The 19945-nt window shown below is 37.6% G+C and overlaps 1 protein-coding gene and 2 non-coding genes across 3 annotated transcripts in view; all 3 read right to left on the bottom strand.

Annotated features, from left to right (window-relative positions):
* The window catches only part of EIF3A (eukaryotic translation initiation factor 3 subunit A), a 36085-nt gene that overhangs the window by 9778 nt on the left and 6362 nt on the right, over window positions 1–19945 (bottom strand). The window contains exons 4-17 of the mRNA XM_019725265.3: window positions 19418–19581; window positions 17067–17266; window positions 15347–15555; window positions 14164–14335; window positions 10314–10418; window positions 9834–9932; window positions 8561–8677; window positions 7670–7855; window positions 6739–7086; window positions 6215–6319; window positions 6017–6130; window positions 4684–4806; window positions 4007–4160; window positions 3273–3457 (exon numbers count right to left, since the gene is read on the bottom strand). Coding sequence (XP_019580824.3) covers window positions 3273–3457; window positions 4007–4160; window positions 4684–4806; window positions 6017–6130; window positions 6215–6319; window positions 6739–7086; window positions 7670–7855; window positions 8561–8677; window positions 9834–9932; window positions 10314–10418; window positions 14164–14335; window positions 15347–15555; window positions 17067–17266; window positions 19418–19581 — 2281 coding nt within the window. The remainder of the gene's footprint in view (window positions 1–3272; window positions 3458–4006; window positions 4161–4683; window positions 4807–6016; window positions 6131–6214; window positions 6320–6738; window positions 7087–7669; window positions 7856–8560; window positions 8678–9833; window positions 9933–10313; window positions 10419–14163; window positions 14336–15346; window positions 15556–17066; window positions 17267–19417; window positions 19582–19945) is intronic.
* LOC141572967 (small nucleolar RNA SNORA19) lies at window positions 9007–9136 on the bottom strand. Its single transcript, XR_012498556.1, has one exon. It is a non-coding gene; the product is annotated as a small nucleolar RNA SNORA19 (small nucleolar RNA).
* LOC141572968 (small nucleolar RNA SNORA19) lies at window positions 10075–10203 on the bottom strand. The gene has a single exon (XR_012498557.1). It is a non-coding gene; the product is annotated as a small nucleolar RNA SNORA19 (small nucleolar RNA).

The following is a 19945-nucleotide window of genomic DNA, read 5'->3' as shown; positions in this document are numbered from 1 at the left end:
AGCCTCCTAGAATTATTAAAATGCCGCCAGATTTTCTTTGACCTAGAAATTCTCTTTTGAGATTATGTGAAAAGAGCCCAGTGTCCCCAAATGTACATAACAGTACCTACTAAACAGAGGTGGAACAAATGAAATATCTAATAGGGAATGGTTAAATAAACAGTATTTCCCACTTCAAAATACTGCACCGTCATTAAAAATTATGGAAAGGGAGTGGGAGATACTCAACACCTTTAAGGTGAAAATGTAAAGCTGTTACAACCTTTGTTAAGGGGCAATGCACACAGCTTGAATCACAAACACCTCAGAAACAGCTTGACTGCTCCTACAAACACAACCTAAGGCCACAATCAGAAATATAAGAAGGATATAAAACAAGGTCTAGGTGTGGGATGGAAGGCCTAACAAAAATCTAATGAAGCTGAGAATAACTATAATCCCACGTAGGTGAATAAAAGGATCTTTATTTAAATTTTTTAAAGTGTCTTGGCCACAAAACCCTCCAACAATTAGTGATAAGAAGCAGTGTGAAGGACAACGATGGCCAGATGAGTCATCTGCCATCATAGCTACTGACTCTGGGCTCTCTCTTAAGTTGGGGGCTGTTCTAAGAGACTTTCCCAAGTGAACAGTGAAGGAATAGAGAAAAGGAGAAAAAACTTCCCTAAGTTAAGGAAATTCAATCCTCTCTAAATAAAATCCTGACTGAAAGGGCACATGTGACAAAAAGGATGGAATAATAAAGACTGTACATTTAGGTACCTAAACATAGTCTTGGTGAAAATTTTAAACTCCCTTTACCCCAAGGATAGAGAAAACTCTAAAAGTTTCCAAGAAATAAAACAGAGTAACAATACCAAGACTAAAACAAACAAAAAAACTATGTGCACAGGAGAAAAGGTGATACAATGTTAATATATTTGAAACTAAATCATGTTTGCCAATATGGCTGTAAAACTGTTAAATAAATGAGTCAAATAGAGAGATAAGGGGTTTTAATGCTCTGGAGGCAAAAATATTCAGCTTACTGCAATGAAACATAAATATAGGTATGCTCAATATTTTCTGTTCTGAAGAGACAGAAGAGTTCTCAAAAATATAGTGTGTTAAAGTTTGACAGATTTTGGAAAACACTGATGGTGATCACTAAAATAATAGAGAAAAAAATGAACTGAGCAAAGTTCTTAAGTGTGGCTTAAAAAAAAGAAGGAATGGCAGAGATATGGAAGCAAATAGAAAGCTCCAAACCTATGTTAGGAATAAAACAAATAAAATATCTACCATGTAAAGTGCAAAAAGACAAAACTAAAGACTCTCCAATTGAAAGGGAAGGTGGGAAGGGGGCACAGAACAGAAACAAATGGTTGAAAAGGAACAAAACCATGAACATAGGGCAGATTTGCAAAACTAAAAGAAAAAAATCAGGAACACACAATCACAGGTAAATTATCCCACTTTCTTCAGAAGATGATGTTCCACAAATTAACATGAAGCAAATTAAATTAAATATCAACAGCTCTGATGTCATACACAAAGAACTTTGTGCCCAAGAAAAAAGAATACTCAAAATCTGACGTATTAGTACACAACAGAAAAATGTGTTAAATTCAAAAAAATTAAAAATCATATAAGGCCACATTCACTGATGACAAGAAAATAAAACTAAGAATTAGTAACAAGAGTAACAAAACTGGGGCCGGCCCGGTGGATCAGGTCCAACCATGCTCCTAACACCGAAGTCGCCAGTTCGATTCCCATATGGGCCAGTGAGCTGCGCCCTCTACAGCTTGTGAACAACAGCTCTCCCTGGAGCTGGGATGCTGTGAGCTGCCGTGTGCAGCCATGGGTTAACGTGTGCCGTCATGAGCGGCCGGTGGCCAGCGTGAGTGGCTGGCAGCCGGCGAAGGCTGCTGTGAGCGGCCAACCAACGACTGACAACCGACTGCCTCAGCCAGGGGGAACACAAGGCTCATAATATCAGCATGGGCCAGGGAGCTGTGTCCTACACAAGTAGACTGAGAAGCAACGGCTTGAATGGGGGTGTGGGGTGTGAGGCCGGGGGGGGGGGGGGGGGGGGGAGTAACAACACTAAAAATCTATCCACATACATTAATTATAAAACAGAAAATGAAGACTAGTAGCAGTTCCTCCAATAAATGTAAGTGTTTGATACTAATAAAGGAGTGGAGAAAAGTCAGGCAACAAATCCTCCAACTACTTACTCTGTTTAAGAGGAAGCCTGGGCACACGCCAGGGAAAACAAAGAGCATACAGGTCGATGTCACAGACTTACGATAAGGCATGAAACTAGCTCAGAATGGCTATAGTATATAGGTGACACTAAGCAGAAAATCTGACAGCTAAAGCTAATGACAAAAGCAGTAATCATGAAAGGACTGACTGTTAAGGCATGTTTTGCCTTTTACCCTAAGTAATGAGTACCAACCAAAGGAAAGTTTGAAACCCAAGAGCAGATGTCATGAGCAAGCACGCATTATGGAAAATCAAGTGGGTCATAATGTAGCAGAAGGTCTGAAGCAGGGGGAAGATTATGCGCATGGAGAATAGAAGAATACAGGCAAAAGGAAAATATGAATAAAGGCAGGAATTTAGAAACAGAAGAAGGAGCGGTAGATTCAAAACTGTGATTAAGTAGGTAAAGTGCCACCAGTCAGGGGAGGGAAATAGACACAAGACAGAGGGAGAAACAGGTCAGTTCTGGACATGAGTGCATTTAAAATACACACTTAGAGCAGCATTTGCATCGCCTGCCACTCTTGTTAAAGTGCAGATTCTGATTCACGTTTGGTGTTAGGTCTGCAATTCTGCATTGCTAACAAGCTCCCAGGGAATGCTGAATACTGCTGGTCCACCAGACCCAATCTTTGAGTGCCAAGGAGTTCAAGAACTCACATCATCCTCTTAATTCACAACAACTCCTTCCAAGGAACAGGAAGGACAGTCCCTCTTCCATAGCACTGAGTGTTATCTTTTGTCAACTACTTCGTCTCATGAGATTTTTCTTACTGACAAGTACTCTTTGAACTGAAGCCTATAAAACCCCCGTTTTGTTACTGTGTCTAACTTTCCCCCCTGTTAAGGACCTTTGTCTTTGGGAAGACAAAGCATTACTAGACTTTAAGAGACTGGTGAATGTAACCAGTTTATAACACCATGCCCAGTCACCAACACATGCACTGACATATGGGTATCGTGCAAGAGAAATGGCTGACAAGCATGCGTCATCCCAGGGCAACAGTCTACACACTCACCTTTCTAGAAAGTGGATCCTCACCAAGTCTTCGCTCTTCCTCTCTACGACGCTCCCTTTCTTCAATTTCCAACTCCCTTTGGCGTTTTTTCCTTTCTACTTCTTCTAACTTCTTGACCCGCTCCTGATATTCTCGAAGCTCTTCCTCACGTTTTGCCCTTTCAGCACGTTCTCTCTCTTCACGCTCTATAGGACATATTAAGTTAGAATGTGGGCCTCGTACCCACACCTTTCCTAGTGCTAGGTCTACTTTTCTGATATTAAACATGCAGAGTAATATAGAAGTAAATCCTTTTAAGGTTTTAAAAATAGCTTACAATCAGCTAAAGGGCAGAAGATATTTGACAAAAACAAGTATCATGCCACTCGTTAACAGTTTTGTAATGACTGATACTAGGAATCCCTACCCAACTCCTGAGGATCTGGGATTCCAGATAAAGGATCATTTGACAGACTTCATCTGGCACATATTCCTCAAAAAATGTTAATGCTACAGAGAACAGTGATGAAATTTAAAAGGCAGCATTAATTTTTAAAAGAACACCAAAAATGTGAAAATCAGCAGATATCACATACAACAAACTGCAGACAACTAAGTTCTCAGTAACTGAGAACTAGTTGCAGTTAATAAGCCAATAATCCTGATTCCTCATTCCTTTATTTTCGAAATAAAGTTGCTATCAAGTGCCCTAATAGCAATCTTGCGTTATCACAGCTCCACTCCTGTCTAGTTACCTTTCAGCATTTGTTCTTCTGCCCTCCTCTGTTCCTCCTCTTCTTTTTCTCTGTAGTAGGTTATTCTGCGTTCTTCTTTACGTTGCCTTTTACGTTCTTCCAAGCGATTATGCCTTTCTTCTGCTAATCGCGCTTCAAACTGTTTAAGTTTTTCCTGTAATTGGTTACCCCCCCCAAAAAAAAAAAAATCAAAATTTTTGAAGAGCTACAAGCTAGCAGTAAGTTTACAAAAGCACTAGTTTCTGGGAACCATAAAAAGCAACCTTCAAGTATAAAACCCAGAATTTTCACATAACTGAAGTTTATCTCACATGTCAAATTTCTAAAAATGTAAACTGTTGACAATATCAAATGGGTTTGCTACCATACAACCAAATCGAACGATTAAATTAGAACTTAAGGGCAGAAGACTTGTTTCTTTCTTTCTGAATCAAACAATAAACAAAAGCTTGTATCAACAGCAAATTTTACAGTTTACCTTCACCGTCAGAGAAATATAGTAACTGTTGACTTATTTAGCCTAGAAAATATTTTGAAGAAATTTTCTATTAAAATATTTGAATGATAAATGATATTATAATGTTAGCCCAAGACAGAATGTGCCACTGTGTTAAAGAAACCTTAAGGCAAAACTAAAAAATTTATGAATAAACATTTCCCTGAAATCACAAATTCACCTCATAAACAGACTGTCGTGCTGCCTTGAGTCGCGTTACAAATGAATCTCTGTCTTCAAGCATTCGTGACATTCGATTCTTATGTTCAAGAGCCTTTTCACGTTCTAGCTGCATGGTAGTAATCTGCAAATACATAATACAGTCAAACTTCCTAAGCATTCATTATCTGATTACTAATCTACCCCAAATTCCTGACAGAATTCTTGAAAAACACAAGCAACTCCTTTATCCCTTCGACCTTGCCACAAATGGAAGGGTGACTATCATTCATGCCAACAGGTCCCTAGGAAGGCAATCAGGGACAGAAGATGGATAAAGGAGTCCTGGGCCATCTGTAAAAAATGCTTTATTTAGGCCTATGGTACCACAAGCTTTTAAAAAGGAAAAACTATAATGTATATGGTAAAACAATACCTCATGGTAATAAACACTATGGTTGAATTATTAAAGGCATTTCTTCCTTAAAAACACTGGAGGTTAGGGCAGGAAGAATTACTAATGTAGGCAGGTTTTTCCTTTTGTGCTTCAAATGAAAAAATGAAAGGCTTCAGGGCAGAGATTGAAGCAAATCATCTCAAGTATTTTATTTGACCTGCAGCATTTTCCTAATTTCATATATTAAAGAGAATTATCACAAAAATTCCAGATTCTAAAAAAACTAAAAGAACTAGCAGCACTAGGCCCAGAATGAAGCTGCATTTTCCACACTGCGGTCCCTCCCCACTGATGTACACTATCTCCTAACCTTTGTAACGAGAATGAGGTAACTTTTTATTACAAATTTTATTACAAATTTGGCCACCACACACATTTGCAAGCCTTACTTTTGTATCATTAATTACACATAATACAGACTAATGAAACTATAGAAAGAGCTGTTTAGTCACAACAGACAACATATTGTATGATTGTATCTATATGAAATACTGAAAACAAAAAAAAGGTCAGTGGTTGCCTATAGTCAGATGGTTGAAAAGAAACAGAGTAACTGCTAATGGGCACCAAGCCTCTTATGGTTGCATAACTCTGTAAATATATTCAAAACAATCCATTATATACCTTAAATAAATGAATTACATGGCATGTGAATTATATCTCCATAAAGCTGTTTATAGAAACTAAACTTTTCTTGTATTTTACAAATTTCATTTTTAAATCTCTACTGTAAAAATTTGTATCTGTCAACTACTCTGTTACTATGTAGCCATTAAAGCACCATTTCTGGTGCTTTAAAGAACGCACAATAAATCAATTTTAAAACCCTGGTCCCATTACTGGCAGATTTCATTATGGCTTACAGTCTAAAACTATTACAACTGAATTAAAAACTTACTCTTTCTTCCTCTTGTTGCTCCCACAGATCCATGTCTTTAATTCTCTGTTCTTCATAAGCGCTCTTTATCAAAGGGATTTCTTCCAAACGTTTAGCTCTTTCAAAATAATCAATCTGAATAACATGAAAACAAATTTAGTTGTAAATAAAATCTCTTTTAATTTGGCACGTCAAAAGTTTACCAGACCTTTCATTTACCTTCTTTTCTTGATTCTTCAGGCGTTCCTGCAGTTCCTTCTTTTCTTTCTCCAATTGTTCAACCTGTTTAGCCATGATGAAATCTGGATCCAATTCTTCAAGGTCCTTAAAAGTGATATAAATGCACAATCATTAACAAGAATATAAAAATAAAAGAAATGCAACAGAGCACTGCTTCTAGAATCAAATCCTAAATTACTTTTTATAAAATGGGTAAATGTTTACAGTAGGTAAATTTATGCAATGTAAAAATGTTTTACATTAGCCATATTTCCACTTGAATATAAGGAAAAAAGTTAACATCTATTTCTCACTCTTCCAATATGCATATACCCAAACCCCATTTCATCAGTGGTTAAAAACTGCAGAGCCATCAGAAACAAATGCTTACTTCACAGATTTTAGTTAATGAATCTTGTGTTCCAAAATAACCAAATAACCCAAAATAAACCAATAAATGGTAAATGACTGTGCTTCTAAGAAATCTGGACAAAACTAAGCTTAATGAGTAATGTGCTACATACTTCAATATCAATATCTTTGAATGCTTTGGCACCCAGTTCTGTTTTCTTGATCTGTTCCAAACGCTCACGAACAGTTTTCTTTTTGATTTGTTCATGTTCCTGTAAGATACGCTCCTTCTCTCTCTCCTTTGCCTCCTGTCGCAGCCTCTCTTCTTCAGCCTTCCGTACTTTCTGGAGTTCAGCTTCCCTCTGCTCCAATTCTTCTTTCTCACGCTGAATATTCAGACTCTCAAGCCGCTCTTTTCTTTCCTCAATTGTCTGCCGGCGAGCCAGGATACGCTGATGCTCTTTTCGTGAATTTTTAAGGTAAGCGGTAACAGCCAACTGATGTTGTTCTTCTTTCTCTTGCTTCAAAAACAAATACATCAAAAAAAAAAAATTACTAAATAATCTTGATGCATTACCCGTATATGTGTCTGCAATTAATAACAGAAGAAGACATGATTCAAGCTCTAGTTCTCAGTACCAAGTGCCATGGCTATATTATATCTGCTATTCCTATAGTCTTTAACAGCAATGGCATAGCTGAAAAACCCTTATTCACTAGGTCAACTATCCTCTGTACCAAATCTACTTTAAAGTATTCAAGCTAAAGAATACTAATAATACACAGACAAGGAAAGAAACAACTAAAGCAGGAAGGAAAAACCCAATCACAGTACCCCCAATTTGGAGGGTTATTATATGTGTGGTCTGTTGTATGCCAAGTACTCATATTGCCTGTGTAGTATATTATTTTACCCCATGGAAGGCAGCTCAATAATCTGTATATCTAATAAAGACGTGATAAAATACCAAAACTACCAAATACAATTGAACATGAAATATATACTAAATCCCTTCTCTCAGACATCTCAAACCTTTTTAATGAAAGACATGGCATAAGGGCCCCTCAAACATGCTGTAGTTTATTTCTTCCAAAGATACATACCAGTATATGAGCTGGCTTAATAACTTCAAGAGCTTTTGCAAGTACTGAAGACATGGCTGTCAGCTGGTTTCTTATCTGTTCTGAAGGCATGCTTTGCAAATAAGGACCAAGTGGAGCATCTTCTCGAGTAGCATAATTCAAATCAGATCCAAAACTAAGGGTCCGAGAAGTGTGGTCAATACGAACCTTTAAAAATTAAATTAATTATCATCAACAATTAAATCTGTATGCATATATGAAGTCTTCCTACAAATGAATGACTTGATAAAAAAATTTCAACTGATTTGAAAAAAAAATGGAAAGAATATTAAATACAAAAACTAGAAGATTTGGCGGGCCGGCCCGGTGGCTCAGGCGGTTGGAGCTCTGTGCTCCTAACGCCGAAGGCTGCCAGTTCGATTCCCACATGGGCCAGAAAGCTCTCAACCACAAGGTTGCTGGTTTGACTCTTCGACTCCCACAAAGGATGGTTGGCTCCGCCCCCTGCAACTAAGATTGAACACAGCTCCTTGAGCTGAGCTGCCGCTGAGCTCCTGGATGGCTCAGTGGGTTGGAGCACGTCCTCTCAACCACAACGTTGCCAGTTCACGCCCACAAGGGATGGTGGGCTGTGCCCCCTGCAACTAACAACGGCAACTGGACCTGGAGCTGAGCTGTGCCCTCCACAACTAAGACTGAAAGGACAACAACTTGACTTGGAAAAAGTCCTCGAAGTACACGCTGTTCCCCAATAAAGTCCTGTTCCCCTTCCCCAATTTAAAAAAAAAAAAAAAAAGCTAGGCTCACTCAGGAAGCTTTAAAATGGTGCCACTGTACCAAAAGCTGAGACACAAGGACAGGTGTTGTTAGTCCTCCAAGGCCTTCCATGTCAGTGTCCCCCACAGCACATACCTGCAAGTCGCAGTGCCGGGCTGCATCTACTATGGCACGTTCCAGTTGGAAAGCATCAACAAAAGGAACCAGAGAAGTCAAACGAGAAAACTCAATGCTCTGATAAATTTGTGCCACCTGCATAAAAAACACAAGGTTACTAATAATAGCTATCATTCATTCAGGATTTTCTCATGACAACCCTGGGAAGCAGAAATTATGCTCATTTGTCAGAGAAAAGAAATTGAAGCTCCGAGTATCTGTTAACAGGACATTGTTGGAGCTGGCATTCCAATACAAGGCTCTCAACCCCAAAGCCTGTGCTTTAAATCATGACATTATACCACTTCTCAAAAGCATAATCTTTTCAAATCCTACTTTCATAAAACAAAAAACCCTAAGTGGTTATATACTTGTAGATAAAGGCCTGCTACTTACCTAATTCATCTGAACGTTTTTACAAAATTGTTTGTCTGAAGGAGACTGGCAGCATTACTATTTAGTTATACTGCTAATTAACCTTCAACTATTTGTGTAGCACATAAGAAATAACACTGCTCACATGTACAAAAGAAAGCAGGTCCATGAAATGTGCCCAAATACTGAAGCGAACATAAGAACCCTGCTCAAACGAAACAAATGGAAGACAAACAGGAATATTTAAACCATATTATAAATCATAATAGTCAAATTTAAGAAGTCATACTAAAACATATTAAAAGATTGATAATACCTAGTGTTACCATAGCAGAAGAAAAGGCTTTCTCACTTACTACTGGTGGGAGGATCCATTATAATAGAATATTTTCAGGAGCTAGTAAAGGTTTAAATGTGTAAACGCAGACTTATTCCAACTCTTACACTACAAAAAGTCACAGAAGTATGCAAATACGTTATGAAAGATGCTTACTGCAACATTTCTCTAGTGGCAAAGAAAAAACCCCTAGAAATACAGATTTCCATCAATAGTGTCTGAATGAATAAACCATGGCACCCTTAGACAATGAAAAACCATGTAGGTATTAAATGGAATAAGGTAAACCCTTGCATTTGTACAAGGGAACATGTACAATGACTGTTCAACAAAAACGGAGAGAAAAAAGCAGTTACGAATTATGCAACATAGTTGTTTTTCAAAATCAAACAGATAAAATAGTAAGACTAATATGGGGCAGGGAGTAGAATTTGGGGAGGCTTTCACTTTCCCAGGGCATTCCTAAATCTTTCAGCTTTGCAATCAAAACAAGAGGAGAGATTCCAGTTCTTATGCAAAACATCCTTTTTAAATTTTTACCTGCTGCAGAAGACGGAGTATGGTGTTGTTTTGCAGCTGTGGGACATACTGTTGTAACTCTGGTTCCTTTTCAGGTTGATCCCTAACCCAATTCAGAACCTATAAAATCCATTTAAAAAAAATTATACTTTCTATGTAACAGATATTAAAACACCTACCTGCAAAACTTTTTCAATTTTTTTAACATACAAAAACACCACACAATACAAAGAACTACAAAACGTGACATAAAGTTATTGATATTTGTCTGAAGGTGACTGACAGCAATGGCTAAATTAGTCATGCTGCTAATTTACCTCCAAAGATTTGTTTAGCACATCAGAAATACCTTTTCTCTTGACATAAAGAAAAAAGACAATGAAATGTGCACTGAATTCAAACATACAGGACAATAATTCTCTCTTAATAGAAATACAACCTAAAACTGCAAAAAGGCAGGCTATATGGTGCTAAAACCAAAATTCAAATACAAAGGCTTACCTTTGTGACTCTCTCACAGAGTTTTAGAGGATTAAATTCTACTTCCAGCCAGTTGTAAAGGTCTTTCACTTCTGGAACAACATATTGTAGTACATTGAATCTGACCTAGAGTAAGCAAAACAAAAGGTTTAACTGCTGAAGAAAATTTTCCAACTGAGATGCTGAACCGAGTATAAATTAAAAAATACAGAATTGGAAATCTGAAAAATAACTGAAAGACAGTCTAGCCTCAATCTTTCTAAATTTAACAAAGAGGAATCCAGGATGGCTATGTTGCATCTCTTGCCCCAAATTACGCAGCTACCTACAGTGAAAAGCCCCACAGGAACTTAGAAAGGAAGTGAAATCTCTGAACACAATAAAATATTTATAAAGACAACTCATGTGGCCAAAATAATCTAATTCATTACCAACAAGTAAAATAACAGAGTACAAATAACTGAATCACACAAAAATGATCACAGCATCACTATTCATAAAGGTCCCAAAGTAGACGAACTCCAGACAAAGAGGAATACGTTCATATGCTACACAGAAATGGTCACAGAAAAAACAGCTATATTGAACACATAAATAAATCTTACAAACTATAATGGTTAGAAAAAGAATTTCATAATGAGTCCATTTATATGAAATTTACATTTCACGTAAAATACATAAACAGGCAAAATCTGTGGTGTTAAAAATCAGGACAGTGGCTATGCTTGGGGGTGTGAAAAGTGGTGACTAGAAAGAATCTTAAGAATTTACCCAATTACATTTATGATTTGTAATCTTTTTTTAATGTTATAATTTAGTAACATTTTGTTTATATTTAAATAGAATTTGACTTACTTTCAAAATAAAGATGCCACTTGCATAATCTTTCTTACGAAGGAAACAAAAGAGTGGCATCATTTTATAAACCCAAAAACTACCCGTAACCAAATCTGTGTTTTCACCTAGAATATGCAGTGCATGGAACCTTTATCCTTCTCGTGTTGGGAACTGCTAACCCAAAGACAGTGTAACTGCAGGGACACAGTACGTACTGGAACGAGTATATACCCACACAAAGCAAGTCACAAGACTGACGCAAACGTTGGCAGACCCCCCTCCCCAAGAGGATACGACATCCAACACTTGAGCAGTCTAGCCTAAATTTAACATCAATGCAAAACAGGTACATGACTAATCCTACAACATTTAAGTACCTTCCTTGTAAGTGCCCTTACAGCTTTTCTGGAATACAGTGGCAATCAAATAAAATTTCCCCAGCTCTGATTTCATTCCTATCAAATTATTCTAGATTCTCCCATTTAGCACCCCTTCCAAATAGGGAATGTACTAAGACAGGCTATCCTAACCTATTAAAGTATATTTCTCACTAAAATTACTAACTGGCTTTCTGATCTAACAATGAATCTTTTATGAGCTTAATTAGAGTCTGTTCACTAGATAATGGAATCATTCTCTTGGTGCTTCCAAATTCAGTTATATGAGCCCAAAGCTCAGGTCTCAACCTTGAACGTATGGTGAACTCACCAAGATTTATAAATGCCTCTTGGCAGTCAGCTTATCTAGTCACCTGACACAAACCAGTATCCTTCTTATAAACACCTACACTTATCTATGGGCACAATGAGGACCCAAATCTGGATGTCCTGGCTGCTGGCTCAAGGCTCTCCAAGACTGAATCGGTATCACAACAGACCAGTTTTAATCATCAAGGTGTAGTATGTACCGAAACGAGCTAAAGAGATACAGATCGTACTTCATTTGACACACTTCTTCGATATTAAACAAAATTTTTAAATATACGTTATTTGCTAGTAAGACCTCTTCCCAAAGACAAGGCTATTATTTTATTACATTTAATCCTAAATCAGTCCCATAAAAACTTGACAAAACACAAAGCTGTTTTCTGTGGGCAATGGCAACACAATAAAACATGGAGGTGTACAAAGACAGAGAAATACTCTTTTACAGATTAAGTCTACTTTGAGAAGTATGTTACAAGAGAAAGCTGTTGCTATTTAGAAAACTCATTACAGTAGTTCCCCTCCATCTGCAGTTCGCCTTTCCATGGGTTACCAACAGTCTGAAAATACTAAATGGAAAATCCCAGAAATAAACAATTTATAAGTTTTAAACAGTGCGCCATTCTGAGTAGCATGATGAAATCTCACAGTCCTGCTCTATCCCGCCCAGGACATGCATCATCCCTTTGTCCATCCAGCATACCTACATCTAGGTTGTAAGATGGACAATATCACAGTGCTTGTGTTCAAGTAACCTTATTTTACTTAATTATGTCCCCAAAGTGCAAGAGTAGTGATGCTGACAATTTGGATATGCCAAAGAGAAGCCATCAAGTGCTTCAAGTAAAAAGGTGAGTATAGTACAAGATATTTTGAGAGACCATATTCACGTAACTTTTATTACAACATATTGTTATAATTGTTCTATTTTATTATTAGTTATTGTTGTTAATCTCTTGCTGTGCCAAATTTACAAATTAAATTTTATCATAGGAATGTATGTATAGGAAAAAAACATTGTATATATAGGGTTCAGTACTTTCAGTAGTTTCAGGCATCCATTGTCTTGGAACATATCCCCCAGGGGTAAGGGAGGATAACTGTATTTCTTACTGAAATTCATCAATTTTGCCAAGAAAATAAGGCCTTTTCTCAAGCACCTGTCCCTCTTTTTTCTCCTGTCCCAAAGTAATTTGCTAGAGGGCACAGTTACACTACTGTGAATAAAAATCCCTAAAATCTAAACTCCTCTGGAATACAAATTCCATTTAAGTATCACTTGCCTGGCATATAACAGGCACTCACAAAAATTTCTGCTGAATGAAAGATTCCATCAATGTAAAACATAAAGATATACATATCTCAGGTTCCATACTCTGAAATTGATTTAGTATATGCAGTGGGTGAAACCTAGAAATCTGCATTTTAAAAAGTGCTTCACTGGCCGGCCCAGTGGCTCAGGTGGTTGGAGCACCGTGCTCCTAATACTGAGGTCGCCGATTCAATTCCCACATGGGCCAGTGAGCTGAGCCCTCTACAGCTAAGATTGTGAACAGCAGCTCTCCCTGGAGCTGGGCTGCCATGAGCAGCCAGAGGTTGGCCTGGGCTACTGTGTGCTGCCAGGAGTGACCGGTGGCCAGCATGAGTGGCCGGCAGCCAGCGAGAGCTGCCGTGAGCTGCTGTGAGCAGCCAACCGACGACTGGCGACCGACTGCCTCAGCGGGGGGAGCGCAAGGCTCATAATACCAGCATGGGCCAGGGAGCTGTGTCCTACACAACTAGACTGAGACACAACGGCTTGAACGGGAGTGGGGGGTTGGGAGGGCAGACGAAAGGGGGGAGTGCTTCACTCACATAGTTTCACTGCACGGCCCTGATGAAGAACCACTGCTTTAGTGACATAATATGAAAGTTTAAAAGAAAACTAGTTGGAAGTATTCTAGATGTCTAGAATCAGGCCTCGTCATACTTCACATTCTTTCTTAGCCTCATCATATTTCCATCAACTGTCAGCTTGATTAGTTTTCCAACAGCCCTGAAATAAACCATGAACCTCCTTGCCCATCATTATTCTTCTCTGAGTGGTCCATACTGTTCCTCAGAGCTAGTCCAGTCTCATCTACTACATCAAGTTTAATCCCAGCTCTCCTACGAGACACAAATCACCTCACAACTGAACAGTGCTGGCTTAAAACAGAGGTTCTCAAACTGGTCCATGTATCAGAATCCCCTGGCAATGAATGAGAATTCCCCGTATCCAATCATGAATTATAAAATCTGACCGTAGTTTTCTGTTCAAAGCCATTAAGAATGCTCCCACTTATACCAACCATATCGTTGATGAGGCCAACTCGCGTTGGCGGGGCTTGAAGACCTAGCAGTGTTGCAAGGCGCCGTTGTTTTTCCACTATAATGCCGTCCATATCCAGAAGTCGAGCAATATCAGTGCGCTCAGGGGTAATAGGGATGGAAAGAGTGGCCAAAAGGACTCTAGTAGACATTCTGGAGAACAAAATTACAAAGTGTTAAATTTGTAAATGTTACTTGATAAGCAGAAACACTTTTTAATCACTTGGGAGGATAGATATGCCAGTGACAGAACACGTACACCACCATGGTGAAAGATACCCATAAATATTATTCATCAAAGCAGAAGATTAAAAAAAGAAATGGACCATGCTAAAATAAATACTCGAGAATCAGAACTTTATCCACCCACTTACTACTGTAAATGTTTTCTAGCTATAGAAAAAGACTGGGTTAAATGGCAAGATAGAAATATTTGTATATCCCATACTTCCTTACAAAAAAATTAAGGCACCTTTAAAATCTAAGAAAAAAATGACAGTAAAAAGGGAAAAAATTACAAGGACCATTGAGTAAACACAAGACGGGGAGCAATAGCTAAACTTTAGCTTCCTTAAACATCAGAGGAAAGTCAGGTTGAATTCAGAGCGCCGCTGGACACCAAGGAGTGTGCGCTCTGCAGCCGGAGAGTCAAGAATTGTTAGGTCAGTTGTTAAGTAATAGACCCTTTTTAAACATTCACCTATGTGTACCCCAAATATTCTACAGTTAATGTTTTATAATCAGGAAAAAGTGACTAGATAGAAGTATTTAAGTGTCTAATTTGCTCTAAGAATAGATTCTGAACACCTGCATGTGGATAGATGCTTGTATCTTAACACTCTCTTTCCTAACATTCCATTTTCTCAATTGGGCTTTTGGTAGAGTTGGTTACCAGACAAAAGACAGCTACTGAAGACCAAGAATACTGCCCGAGAACATGTGGAGATATTTTTGGTAGTCACAAACTGGAGGGACTGCTGCTGAAATCCAGTGGGTATACTGCTTAATATCCTAAATGCAGACCCCCACATAACAAAGAACTATCCAACACCAAATGTCAGTAACGCAGAGGCTGAGAAACTCTAATCTAGAGTATACTACCATGCACGCCATGTAGAAGATACGTTTCATAATTTCAATTCTATCCGATTATAACATTCTTACCTTTGCATCTCTTCTTGTGTAAGATTCTTTCTCATCTCCCTAGATAGATGGTAAAGACGATGGAGTGTAGATGCATGAAAAAGAGCATTTCCAGATTTCCAAAACACAGTTGAGACTTTGTTATAGTAATTGGCCATCAACTGAGGTTTAGGCGGTTTTTTAGACAAGGAGAATAGCCCATGAATATCTTCCACAGCTTTGAATGCTTCCTAAAATTAGTAGTGTAAATTAGTCACTGCATTCTAAACAAAAGAAAAAATCTAATTCAAATCTCTTTATGAAACCTAAAGCACAAAACACGTAATAAAACTGACAAATAAAACATCCTCATGTGCGGTTCTTTCTATTCATCTATAACTTAGTATCTGATATATTTCTGAAAACTGTTACAATTACAAAAACACTAAATCCTTAAATTTCTTAGACAGCAGACTTTTTTTAATGTGCATACTGTCATACTAATTGCAGGAATATAGAAAAAATTAGGAAGGACATAAAATACAATATAGAGGCTATTTCCGAGATATAATGGGTGAATATTTACTTCTTTTTACTTATCCATTTGTTCTATAATGAGCATGTTTATTTGTCTTCTATAGAACTTTTTTTTCCTCTTTAGTTCATTGGGTGGTTATTTTAAGGATATCCCTATAGAAAAGGAAGATAGAAGGAGAATGTGGGGAATCAAGTCACATTTTCACCTGGCTGAAAAACTACCAATTTTTAGTTTCTTCCTCTGTAATTTCAGTTAGATTTTTCGGGGGGTCAAATATATAAAAGTCTCAAGTTATGACTACAAAAGCATGTGGGGAGAGGGTTGCAGAGCTGGCTGAAAAAGGCAAAGGGATTAAGAACTACGGATTGGTAGTGTCAAAATTGTCATGGGGACACTAAGTACATCATAGAGAATATAGCCAGTAATATCACAACAACTATGTATAGTGCCAGGTGGGTACTAGATCAATCAGGGTGATCAGTGCATAAATTACATAAAATAATACTGAATGCCAACTATAACTGAAAAAATTTTTTAAAAAAATCATGTGAAAATATCTTTGCAGAATTCTTAAAGTAAAAAGGCCAAGTACAGGACCAGATTCCCAATACCACTGAGATCTCCAATGTAGGATTATCCACCATGTACGCTTACTAAGCTGAAGCAACGCCTCCCAGTAACCTAGGCGACCACCTAATGCAGCACTTCTCCAATATCTGCAGTAAAGGACAAGTTTATTTTATTAATTTCCAACCTGTCACCAATAATTTTATAAAATACAATAAAATTACTACAAAAATAAAATGGAAAGGCAAACTGCGTTTTTTAAAAAGAGTAAACAGACACAAAATTACCACAGAACTGCTATAAAAGAAAACTTTGTAAATGTATATTCTCCTCAATACTCATTTCATTAGGGACCAGTAAAGCGCTCACAGACTGGCACCAGGCACTGAACCACACTGGGAACAGCACCAAGGATGAGCTGTTTTCTATGGATGGAAAGAAACTCGGTCCAAAGAGATTACATGACTTGGCCCAGATTTTATAGCAGTCAACTAAAACCAAAATATTCTGAGATCCCCTGTCCAGAACTCTCCTTATTCCATCAGACAATCTTAAATTCCTCACCTAGTTATTGAAATTAACCATAGCTATCAAGAAGGAAAAAAAGCGGTCTGAGTGAGTACGACTTCAAAGAAAAGCTAGTAGTTCACACCATACCTGCCACAATTCCATGCTGATCGCACTGTCCAACTGAACAAGCCTGGTTTCCAAATGCATGGACTGGCTCTCTGGATTATTAAGATTGATTGCTGTACTTTGGTTATGGTGGCGTTGAATCTGAGACAAGTGCATTCGCAAATTGTCGCACAGCTTACGGAATTCGGCCTTACGGGTGTATTGGAGGCAGAATTTGAAAGCTATAAGCATAAATGTAAAACATATTAGGTACTTTCCACAGTCAACTTAAGTATTAGGATAGGTTTTATCTTGTATATTAAGATCAGTTATTTTAACAAAATTTACCAAACTCATCAACAGTCTTTAGAAGTGATCAGAGTCCTAACTCACTCCATGTGCCCTGAACACCTCCTGGACAGTCTTCAGTTCTGCCCTAGGACTATAATATGGTTCTGAGAGAGCTTACAAAAGGGAAATTATTCAAATTTAGATCTAGGAGGGACTCACCTTTCAAACACCTCAAATCCTAGAGCAAAAAAAAAAAATTCTAGTCTGAAATACAGATAGAGGACCCTTGAACACAGGTTTGAAATGCACAGCTCCACTTATATGCATATTTTTTTCAATAAATACTGTAAATTTCTCTTCCTTGTAATTTTCTTAATAACACTTTTTTCTCTAGCTTACTGTAAGAATACAGTATGTAATGCGTATACAAAACGTGTTGACTGTTATTGGTAAGGCATCCAGTCAACAGTAGGCTATTAGTACTTACATTTTTGGGGAATCAGAAGTTCTAACAAGGACTATTAACTATGAGCGGGTCGGTGCCCCTAACTCCCACATTGTTCAAGGGTCAACTGTATAATGAACTGTTATCTAACTTATATAGAAAGTAACAAGTTTTGCACTAATTAAAGCTGCATAGTACAAACAGGGAGCCTACAGTAACCTGATTTCAACTGTGTACATAGATGTGCACATGAACTACTTGGCCCATCATTAAAATATTAGTATTTTAACTATTTTTTAATAAATGGACATTAAAATATCAATTTAAATAGTAATTTTCTACTGTCATAGATGCAATATTAGAACAACTTGGCGGGGAATTCTTCTGCCCTTCTTTAAAAAAAATAGTATTCCTGGGGCCGGCCCGGTGGCTCAGGCGGTTAGAGCTCTGTGCTCCTAACTACGAAGGCTGCCAGTTCAATTCCCACATGGGCCAGTGGGCTCTCAGCCACAAGGTTGCCAGTTCCTCGAGTCCCACAAGGGATGGTGGGCTGCACCCCCTGCAACTAGAAAATGGCAACTGGACCTGGAGCTGAGCTGCGCCCTCCACAACTAAGACTGAAAGGACAACAACTTGAAGCTGAACGGCACCCTCCACAACTAAGATTGAAAGGACAACAACTTGACTTGGAAAAAAAGTCCTGGAAGTACACACTGTTCCCCAATAAAGTCCTGTTCCCCTTCCCCAATAAAATCTTTTTTTTTTTTTAAAAAAATAGTATTCCTACTTTGATAGGCCTAAAAAAAGGGATGACGTTTAATTTCAAGTTAATATTTTCAAGTCATCAAAAAGCCCAAGTTTACTTGGGTTAAGTGAAAAACTTGTATATGATAGCAATATGAGCAAAATGGAATACAGATTCTTATACTCCTAGTAAAATATTCATAATCACAAAGTCACTTAAAACTTAAACAAATGCCAATCAGCCCCATAGTAAAAAGAATAGAAACACAAGCTCGTGCCAAGGCCAAAGTAGGAAAAAGCCAAGAACCACTCTCAAGTCACATATATCCCAGTCACATATAGTTCAAAGGCTGCACTAACAGCAAGTGACATTAGGAAGAGACAAGTAGAAAAACATTACAGTTCTTCAGATTAAAAGTACATGCAATATAACAACTGGATACTTTTAATGATGATTCAGAGTCATCACAACGGCTTAATTCTATATTTAGTAATACTGTTTATGAAAATATGTATTTTTCACGGAATTGTCAAGTTGGGAGCTATAAAAGACCTAGAAACCCAGTGCACAATTAAGTAGCTTGCCCAAGAATATGCAGTAGTAGAGTCAAAAGTAGAACTCAAGTTTATCAGAAAGTAATCAAAAAGTTTATTTTTTCAATCACCTGGAAAATTCCAAAATGACTTTAAAAGATCTTTCAGACATCAATGGAACACATTTCACATAGAATTACCTTGACTAGTAAAACAAATTTCTTAGTCACTTATTTAATATTCAAACGAATGTCAATCATCTTTCACTAAGGATAAAAACAGTATTAAATAGGTACTATGGAGAAAAGGAGGTTAAGATTAATAGTTCATCTTTTGCAAAATTTATTCTTAAGTCAACTTTTCAAATCAGTTGTTTTACCTTGTTGGGCAATATCATGGTAGAGACGCTCTACTCTAGAATTGTTTCGAAGAAGGTCCAAACACTGTCTGTATGACTCCCACAGGAATTTAACCCATGGAGTTAAAAGCAATCTGTCAGTACGATCCTGAGTGTCTTCACCACTTACAGCACTTAGGAGAACACTACAAAAACATTAAAAATGGTGAAAACACTTTTTGACATTGTGTCCTACTTTGCCATATGACTAAAAAACCAAAACCAACATGATCATTACAAAATGGTACAAATTCTTCCTATAACTTTGGATACACTGTAAAGCTGTCACTTAGTGACCATGTATTTGAATTCCCAATCGGTATTACCATTTAAATTAGTATACACCCACCTATCAGAAGGTTGTAATAGTCTACTTTTATGAATTTTGAATAGTACATGATTTTTTGGTTACTAATACATTTACAATTTCAAAGCCAAGCAGTCTTTCTAGTAAACATCTACTTCAAATAAGGATGATGGAGACACAGGTAAAGAAAAACAGAGAAAAAT

This window comes from Rhinolophus sinicus, chromosome 15, assembly GCF_057876585.1.
Source record: "Rhinolophus sinicus isolate RSI-liver-muscle chromosome 15, RSI-T2T, whole genome shotgun sequence".
Taxonomy (NCBI): Eukaryota; Metazoa; Chordata; class Mammalia; order Chiroptera; family Rhinolophidae; genus Rhinolophus; species Rhinolophus sinicus.
Note: the sequence above shows the minus strand (reverse complement) of the source record. Positions and strands in the feature narration are given on the sequence as shown.